The 10,418-nt window shown below is 41.8% G+C and overlaps 1 protein-coding gene across 1 annotated transcript in view; it reads right to left on the reverse strand.

The window, feature by feature from the left end:
* The window catches only part of LOC122540182 (dynein axonemal heavy chain 8-like), a 1,320,893-nt gene that overhangs the window by 709,287 nt on the left and 601,188 nt on the right, over nt 1–10,418 (reverse strand). Inside the window, exon 30 of the mRNA XM_043675532.1 lies at nt 2,772–2,876. Coding sequence (XP_043531467.1) covers nt 2,772–2,876 — 105 coding nt within the window. The remainder of the gene's footprint in view (nt 1–2,771; nt 2,877–10,418) is intronic.

The following is a 10,418-nucleotide window of genomic DNA, read 5'->3' on the forward strand; positions in this document are numbered from 1 at the left end:
CCTTTTTCCAAGTATGGGGACGGCAAATACAAGGGGACACAACTTTAAAGTGAGGGGAGATAGGTATAAGACAGATGTCAGAGGTAGTTTCTTTACTCAGAGAGTAGTAAGGGTATGGAATGCTTTGCCTGCAACGGTAGTAGATTCGCTAAGTTTAAGTGCATTTAAGTCGTCATTGGACAGGCATATGGACGTACATGGAATAGTGTAGGTGGGATGGGCTTCAGAGTAGTGTGACAGGTCGGCGCAACATCGAGGGCTGAAGGGCCTGTACTGCGCTGTAATGTTCTATGTTCTATGTTCTACTGGTCAGATAGTGAGGAAACCATCAAAAGTAGGAGAGTAGTAGTGGAGGGTTGCTTTACCGACTGGAGGCCTGTGATTAGCGATGTGCAGCATGGATGACACCAACATTGGTGGTGTACAGGGCAGAGAAGAAGGTTACCTCAGAGTACAACGGGACCTTGATCAGATGGGCTGATGAGTAGAGGAAGGGCAGATCAGTTTAATTTAGAGAAATGTGTGGTGCTGCATTTTGGAAAGGTAAATCAGGGCAGGTCTTATACACTTAATGGTAAGGTCCTGAGGAGTGCTGCCGAAAAAATAGACCTTGGAGAGCAAGTTCATACCTGACGAAGGAGCAGTGCTCCGAAAGCTAGCACTTCCAAATAAACGTGTTGGACTGTAACCTGGTTCTGTGTGATTTTTAACCTCTTAAACTGCAGCATTCCAGGTGCTCTAGGCAGATAGACAATGTTATTAGAAAGAGAGTTTCAGGATTTTGAGTGAGCAACAGTATAGGAATGGAGATATATTTCCGAGTCTCAATAGTCAGTGGCTTTGAGGAGAACCTACAGATATTGGTGTTCACACGTACCTACCACACTTGTCTTTCCAGATAGATGGGTTAGAGTGCTGTCTAAGGAGCCATGGAGAATTTCTGCTTGAGAATTGGTGGACAGTACACATTGCTGCTGCTGTTGCTGGTGGGGGGAGTAAACGTTTGCAGATGTGATGCCAATCAACAGGATTGATTTGTCCTGGATGATGCAAGCTTCTTGAGTATTTTTTGGAGCTGCACTTATTCAAGCAAGTAAGGAATATTCCTTCACACTTCTGATTTGTGCTTTGTAGATGGTGGACAGGCTTTGTCAGATCAGTAGTGAGTTACTCTTGCAAGATTCCCAGTCTCTGACCTTCTCTTAAACTGTGGTATTTATATAGCTAAACCAGTTCAATTTCTGATCAATAGTGAATGCCAGGATATTGATAGTGGGGAATTCAGTGATGGTAATGCCATTGAATGTCAACGGACAATAGCTGGTCTCTCGCTTGTTGCATATGGTTATTGCCTTGAATTTATGTAGCATGTATATTATGAGCCACTTGTCAGCTCTGGCCTGGATATTCTCCAGATCTTGCTGTATTTGAACAACTTCAATGTCTGAGGTGTCAAGAATGATGCTGAACACTGTGCAGTTGTCAGCGAATGTTTCCACTTATGACTTTATGATGAAGCAGCAGAAGATGGCACCTGCAGGTATCCTGGGACTGAGCTGCGTGATTTCAGACAACTGCAATCATCTTCCTTGGTGCTAAATATGACTCCAACCAGCTGAGAGGTTTGCTCTGATTCCCAGTGATTGCAGTTTAAGTAGAATTCTTTGATGTCACACTCTGTAAAATGTGGCCTTGACGTCAAGGGCAATCACATTTACCCCATCTCTGGAAGTCAGCTCTTTGTCTGTCATTAAACCAAGGCTGTAATGAGATCAAGAATTGACTGGTCCTGGCAGGAACCAAACTGGGCATTCGTGAACAGGTTATTGCTGAGCAGGAGCATCTCGATAGCACTATTGATTGCACTTTCCAAAGCTTTACCGATGATCGAGAATAAACTGTTGAAGCGGTAATTGGCTGGGTTGGATTTGTCTAGTTTTGTTTGTACAGGACATATTTGCATATCCTTTGGGTTCCATATCCTTTGGTAGATGCCAATGTTGTGCCTGTACAGGCAAGTTCTGGAGCACAAGAACTGGAAAAAAGCAAATTACTGCAGATGCTGGAATCTGAAACCAAAAGAGAAAGTGCTGGAAAATCTCAGCAGGTCTGGCAGCATCTGTAAGGAGAGAAAAGAGCTGACGTTTCGAGTCTAACTGACCCTTTGTCAAAACTGGAATGTTAACTTAGTCTTTGCAGTATCCAGTGACTCCAACTGCATCTTGATATCTTGTGGAGTGAATCGAATTGGCTGAAGACTGGTGTCTGTGATGCTAGAGACCATTGGATCCACTTTTCAGGCCCCAGGGTCACTCCCTTTGGGCTGTTCATGAGTTTGAATGATATACAGAGAGAAATAATGAAAGATGACTTGAATCTTCATGGTGATTTGGGTTAATCATGTTTGAAAGGATTGCTACAAACACAAATTCATAAAGTCCATGAGGGGTAGTGTCTGAAAGCAATGTCATAGACCCAACCAGGGTACATGCTATCTTAGATCCGGTAATGAGTAATAAGGCAGGTTTAATAAATGATTTCAGAGTAAGTAACAGATCCCCATGGCAGTAGTGATCATAACATGATAAAATTTAATATCCAGCTGAAAGTGAGAAACTTGGTCACAAATAAGTGTGAATAATTTATGGGAATTACAATGATAAGCATATATTTAGCAATTAGCTCAGAATATTAATCAATATGAAATTTCCCATAGATTTTGCATTGACTGTTTATAACATATTATTTGAAGATAAAAGTACAATACTCACAGCTTTGACTTGTAATTTATTGAAAAAGTACCGAAGAGTATCAACTTCTTCTGTTTCCTCCTTTGAAATCTCCATTCCATACTTATTCAGGATGCTATATGCTTCCTACATAGAAAACAGTAACAAACCATAATACAATAAGACCATAAGTCATAGGAGTAGAAATTAGGCCATTCAACCCATTGAGTCTGCTCCGCCATTCAATCGTGTCTGATAAGTTTCTCAACACATTCTCTCGCTTTCTCCCCATAACTCTCAATCTCTAGCATCACAGACACCAGTCTTCAGCCAATTCAATTCACTCCACAAGATATCAAGACATAGTTGAAGTCAAGAACCTATCCATCTCAGGCTTAAATATACTCAGTGACCTGGCCTCCATAGTTCTTCTGTGTTAATGAATTCCATAGATTCACCATTCTCGGGCTGAAGAAGTTTCTCCTTATCTCCATTCCAAAAGGTCTTCGCTTTACTCTAAGTCTATACCCTTAGGTCCTAGTCTCTCCTACCAATAGAAACATCTTCCCAACATCTACTCTATCCAGGCCTTTCAGCATTCTGTAAGTTTCAATTGGATTGCCCCTCATCCTTCTGAACTCCATCAAGTATAGACCCAGAGTGCTAAAACATTCTTCATATGTTAAGCTTTGCATTCCTGGGATCATTCTCGCGAACCGCCTCTGAACACACCCAGGACAAGTACATCCTTCTTGAGTTATAGGGTCCAAAACTGCGCACAATATTCCAAATTTGACCTGACGAGAGCCTTATAGAGTCTCAGAAGTACATCCCTGCTTTTATATTCAAATTTTCTCAAAATAAATGCCATCATTGCAATTGTCTTCCTAATTACTGATTCAACCTGCAAGTTTACCTTGAGAGAATCCTGGACCAGGACTCCCAAGTCTCTTTGCAGTTCAGATTTCTAAATTTTCTCCCCATTTAGAAAATAGTCCATGCCTTTATTCTTACTACCAAAGTGCATGACCTCGCGCTTTCCTACATTGTACTCCATCTGCCACTTTTTTGCTCACTGTCCCAACCTGTCTAAATCCTTCTGCAGTCTCCCTGCCTCCTCAATACTATCTGTTGTGATGATGCTGCTCTTTTAACAAGGTTATGTTGTCCTTGTTTATTTTCAGGATGTCATAAAGACACAGGTTCTGAAACATCTGGGGTTGAATAGGTTTTAGGGCCACTTTGATTATACCTAACAGATGCTGTCTCAGGCAAAAGGCTTTCAAGTTATTTAAAATAAAACACTGGTACAATGAGAATGTGGCCAGTTCTCCAAGCTCAGTTTTTTCTTTTATTTGAGTTGATTTTTTTGGCAGACTGGCTATTCACTATTCAGTGAGTTGTGAAGCTGCTGGACCGAAGAGAAGCAGGTTCATGCTAACTCTCCCTCTCTCTGCCTTGTCTCCTGTAAGATCCTGTGTCTGATTTTACCTTTTGCGCCAAGGGATGTTTATGGGACTGTTGCAAGTATTTGGAACAGCATTATTAAGTTGGTATAATCTGTTGGGGTTTTGGATATGTTATGTTATTCTGTCTTCTGTTCTCTTTTATTTGTGTTTCATTCGGTAATCTTGTAAATAAATTCCATTTTGTTTAAAACTAAGTGGTTTGACCAGCTGCATCCCTCCTGGAATTACTGTGTTACGCCTGCTTAAAACAACTAGCAAAGGTCAGGTCTGGGGGACTTTCTTGATGTATTGGGGGTGTCTGGCCTGGTCCAAAATGCTGTCCCTCTACCAATCTCTATATCATCTGCAAATAGCCAGAATGCTATTATATGTATAAAGTGAAAAGTAATTTTGATCGGTGGATAAGGGCATTAAAATCAAAGCAAACCAATGGTGCTCTGAAAGATGATTATTTTGGAAGAGTTCAAAAATTCACTTCACGTGAACATAAGAGATATGCTTAGTAAGTTTGCAGATGACATCAGGTGTAGTGGAGAACGAAGGTTACCTCAGAGTACAAGAGAATCTTGATCAGATGGGCTAATAGGCTGAGGAGTGACAGATGGAATATAATTTAGAGAAATGTGAGGTGCTGCATTTTGGAAAAGCGAATCAGAGCAGAACTTATCAACTTAATGGCAAGGTTGTGGGGAGTGTTGCTGAATAAAGAGACCTTAGAGTGAAGGTCCATAGTTCCTTGAATGTAGAGTCACAGGTATATAGCATAGTGAAGTGGATATTTAGTATGCTTTCCTTTATTGGTCAGAGCACTGAGTATAGGAGTTGGGAGGTCATGGTGCGGCTATACAGGGCATTAGTTAGGCCACTTTTGGAATATTGCATGCAATTCTGGTCTCATTCCTACCGGAAGGATTTTGTGAGACTTGCAAGGGCTCAGAAGAGATTTACAAGGATGCTGACAGGGTTAGAGGATTTGAGCTATAGGGAGAGGCTGAATAGGTGGGGGCATTGGAGGCTGAGGGGTGACCTTATAGAGGTTTATAAAATCATGAGGGGTATGGATAGGGTAAATAGACAAGGCTGTTTCCCTGGGGTGAGAGAATCCAAAACTTAGAGGGTGCAAGTTTAGTGTGATAGGGGAAAGATATGAAAGGGACTTAAGGGGCAATTTTTTTACACATAGGGTAGTGCATGTGAGGAATGGGCTGCCAGAGGAAATGGTGGAAGCTGGTACAAATACAACATTTAAAAGGCATATGGATGGGTACATGAATAAGAAGGGTTTAGAGAGATACAGGCCAAGTGCTGGCAAATGGGAGTAGTTTAGGATAGGATGTCTGGTTGACATGGACGTGTTGGACTGAAGGATCTGTTTCTGTGCTGTACATCTCTATGACTATGACTCTAGTGAGTACTCTGCGGATGAGCAGAGAGTTAAAACAGTAAGATTCGCAACTGAAATGACTTATGATTATGTGTTGGTACATAAGTCAAAGTTTGGCTTCCAAAATCAATTTCAATCTGTAAGGGATTGAAATTGATGAAATGAACTTCTCGTATGGAAAGGGAAAGGAAGATCTCGGTGGAGAAATTATGGTAACTTACCACAGGGTAAAACAGAACCCTTGAAGGGGAAAGAGAAGTTAAAAGCTCTGGTGTTTTCACTGCAATAAAATAGGTCGCATGAAATTACAATGTTGGTGAGTTAGAAAAAAGCACTGGATAGCCATATGTAGGAAAACAGGATAAGCCAATGAATGTTGTTGGAATGGTAATGGAAAGTGTAGTGGAGGCTAGAAAGCTGCACCAGAATTTACAACCTGGTCGGAGGTTGGTTAAGGAAGAAGTGCCAGATCTTCTTAAACCATATACTTGCAAATTTTATTAACATAGGCCAAGTGCCACAGATAAAGACGTTACAATATTAAGAGATACAGGATCCTCTCAATCTGTGATGTTGAAAGATGAAGAGATATGTACCTCTGAAGGACTATTGCCAGAAAAGGTGCTAGTAAAAGGAATTCACTGTGGGACAAGAAGCACTCAATTATGTAAAATGTCACAAAGCTAGTCCTTTGTTTTCTAAAAGCTGTTCCTTGGCTCAAGGATACTCTGTCCATGATTTTTTTCAGAGGGGTAATAATTCAGGCCGGGCTCCGATCAGACTGGTTTGGTACAGGATTTTGAGAGGCCTTTTGTTTATATGTAAACATATGAGATTTCAGGCCAAAGTGGGCATGTTTTAGAAGTGACCTGTAGAATGAAAGGAGAGTGGTCAGCTGTCTAGCTGAGCAGTTTAGTTCAGTCTAGAACTGGTTGGGAGTTCAACATCTAGTTGCATGGAAACTCTCTCTTCTGCCCTTCTAACTTGAACCTGTAAGCACCTGACCCTTTTTTGTACTGTGTTTTAAACAGGTTTGCTTATTGGGATTGTTGTGTATATTCGGAAAAGCACACTTTAGTTTAGATTAGATTAGATTAGATTAGATTACAGTGTGGAAACAGGCCCTTCGGCCCAACAAGTCCACACCGACCCGCCGAAGCGAAACCCACCTATACCCCTACATTTACCCCTTACCTAACCCCTTAGTATGGCCAATTCACCTGACCCTGCACATCTTTGGATGGTGGGAGGAAACCGGAGCACCCGGAGGAAACCCACGCAGACACGGGGAGTTTGGATAGACTGAAGTCTGTAGGGGTTCTTAATTCTGTTCTTCATGTTTCATTGTGTAATTTCATGAATAAATTGTTTGCCTGTTTTAAACCTGGTAATCAACCTCTCTAACTTACTCAAGGTAATTTCCATGTACACTTACCGAAACAAATTGCAAAGTTTACGGTCTGGGCTGCCTGCTTGAATGGTCTGAATTAGTCCATAACAGATTGGGGGTTCTTTGCGGGATTTTAAACAGCGAGTAGTAGGTGCTAGAGTCTTTATTTTAGATTAGATTTTTTACAGTGTGGAAACAGGCCCTTCGACCCAACGAGTCCACACCAACCCTCTGAAGAACAACCCACCCAGACCCATTCCCCTGCATTTACCCCTTCACCTACACTACGGACAATTTAGCATGGCCAATTCACCTAACCTGCACATCTTTGGACTGTGGGAGGAAACCGTAGCACCCAGAGGAAACCCACGCAGACACAGGGAGAATGTGCAAACTCCACACAGACAGTTGCCTGAGGTGGGAATTGAACCCAGGTCTCTGGTGCTGTGAGGCAGCAGTGCTAACTACTGTGCCACTGTGCCGCCCACTTTTTCTAAATGTCCATCCACACTAACCCCATTTCCCTGCACTTGGCCCATATCCATCTGCTATTTTGGACGTTGGTTTGGTTGGATAAATAAAGCTTAGGATAGTAATGGCTCTTTCAGTCGCCAAAAGTTTTCTGGATGTGGATGCGGTGACTTTGGAAGTTTTGCAAAAAGTACATAAGATCAAGCTGCAAGAATTAGCAGAGAAACTGGAATTTCAACTGCCTGATTTTGTGAGGAAAGGAGAGATAACTACAGCAGTAGCTCAGCATTTAAACGTGCTGGAGAAACCATGAGAATCCATTGACATGGCAAGAATTCAATTCCAAATGAAGCAGCTTGAGTTAGAGGCAAGAGATAAGGAAAGGGCAGCAGAAATGAAACAGTTTGAGTTATGATTAAAAGCAGAAGAGAGAGAAAAAGAGAGAGCTTTTGAACTTCAAAATCTGACATTTAAAAAGGAAAGTCAGCTTAAAAGGCTGGAGACAAGAAGATGAGGGCAGGCTTAGTGAGGAAGAGAATGGGGATGAGCAAGCCCCTAGTTGTCAGAAGCCTGGTGAGAAACTGTTTACCTATGTTCAAGCATTGCCTAAATTTGATGAGAAGAATGTGGAAGACTTTTTCATCTCATTTGAAAAGGTGGCAAAACAAATGCAGTGGCCAGTGGCAATGTGGGTTATGTTGATCCAAACGGAAATTTTAGGTAGGGCTAGTGAGGTATTCACATCACTATCAGAGGAGGTATCTAGGGAGTATGGAGAGGTAAAGAAAGCCATTTTGGGTGCATATGAGCTTGTACAAGAAACCTCTAGACAATGTTTCAGGGATCAAAGGAAAAACCCAAGTCAAACCTACACTGAGTTTGAAAGGATCAAATGGAGAAATTTTGATAGAAAAAAAGAGCTTTAAAAATTGAGCAAACCTATGATGCCTTTAGAGAGGTAATTATTTTGGAGAAATTCATAATTCACTGCCTGAAGTAGTGCAAACTCATGTGGAAGAGCAGAGAGTTAAAACAGCAAGACCAGCAGCTGAAATGGCTGATGACGGTTTGGCTTCCAGAATCAGTTTCAGTCCATGAGGGTCAGAAATGGGGGCAAAGAGAAATCCTCACGTGGAAAGGGAAAGGTAGACCTCAGTGAAGATCATAAGTAGAACTTACCACAGGGTAAAAAAGAAACCCTTGAGGGGGACAAAGAAGTTAACAGGCTCCAGTGTTTTCATTCTAACAAAGTGGGCCATACAAAATCACAGTGTTGGTGGACTAGGAGAAAGCCAGATGTAGGAAAACCAGACAAGTCAGGCAGTTTTGTTGGACTAGTAACAAAATGCACAAGGGAAGTTAGATAACTGCCTCAGAGCGTACAAGATGATCAGAGGCTGACTAAGGAGGAAGTTCCGGATCTGCTTAAAAAATATACATGCAAGCGTGAAGTTTATTCACACAAGCCAGGAATAGTAGGTAAGGAGATTACAACATTAAGGGACACAGAATCCTCTCAGTCTGTAATGCTGAAGAATGAGGAGATATGCACTCCGGATGAACTATTGCCAGTAAAGGTGCTGGTAACAGGAATTTGTGATTGGACAAAAAATGCTCAATTATGTAAAGTGAGGCTGGAGGGTCCAGAGAAGAGTGGAGAATTTGTAGTAGGAGCATTGGATAAACTTTCAGCTGCAGGAACACAATTTGTCCTTGCGAATGATATAGCTGATTCACTGGTAGGCTTGCTGCCTTCTCCAGTTGAAAAGCCAGTGGGGACACAGGCAACCGAAGACATGGGGAATGGTTTTCCAGAAATTTTCCCTGATTGTGCGACCACAAGATTACAGAGGCACAAGCTGAAACAGGAGAAATAATCAAAAGGCACAGATAAGGAATCGACATAGTATCATCCGAAACTTTCTTCAATCAAATAAGTGGTACAGAGGAGGAGCACATAGGTAAACATGCCAGTACCTTTAGCTTTACTAAGCTGACTGAATTACAGCAGGAAGATGAAGAGTTAAAACAGTTACATCAAAAGGCATTTACTGAGAAAGAAAGTGAATGCATTCCTGTGTGTTATACTTAACAAATGACGTCTTAATAAGGAAATGGAGACCATCAGACATTCAAGCAAATGAGAAATGGGCAGAGATTCATCAAATTGTTTTGCCAGTAGGGTATAGAAAGGAGGTATGGCGCATGGCACACGAGCTACCACTTGGAGGTCAGTTCGGGGTGAGGAAAACACAGGCTAAAATACAAAGACATTTTTACTGGCCTATACTACACAAGAATGTAGTTCAATTTTGCCAGACGTGTCAGACATGGGAAAGGAAGGGACAGAGAATAAACAACAACATATTCACAACAACATGTCTCACAAACTTGATTGAGTTTTTTGAAGAAGTAACAAAGAGGATTGATGACGGCAGAGTGGTAGATGTGATCTATATGGACTTCAGTAAGGCGTTCAACGTGGTTCCCCATGGGAGACTGATTAGCAAGGTTAGATCTCATGGAATACAGGGAGAACTAGCCTTTTGGATACAGAACTGGCTCAAAGGTAGAAGACAGAGGGTGGCAGTGGAGAGTTGGTTTTCAGACTGGAGGCCTGTGACCAGTGGAGTGCCACAAGGATTGGTGCTGAGTCCTCGACTTTTTGTCATTTACATAAATGATTTGGATGCGAGCATAAGAGGTACAGTTAGTAAGTTTGCAGATGACGCCAAAATTGGAGGTGTAGTAGACAGTGAAGAGGGTTACCTCAGATTACAACAGGATCTTGACCAGATGGGCCAATGGGCTGAGAAGTGGCAGATGGAGTTTAATTCAGATAAATGCGAGGTGCTACATTTTGGGAAAGCAAATCTTAACAGGACTTATACACTTAATGGTAAAGTCTTAGGGAGTGTTGCTGAACAAAGAGACCTTGGAGTGCAGGTTCATAGCTCCTTGAAAGTGGAGTCACA

The sequence above is a fragment of the Chiloscyllium plagiosum genome, chromosome 3 (assembly GCF_004010195.1).
Source record: "Chiloscyllium plagiosum isolate BGI_BamShark_2017 chromosome 3, ASM401019v2, whole genome shotgun sequence".
Classification (NCBI taxonomy): Eukaryota; Metazoa; Chordata; class Chondrichthyes; order Orectolobiformes; family Hemiscylliidae; genus Chiloscyllium; species Chiloscyllium plagiosum.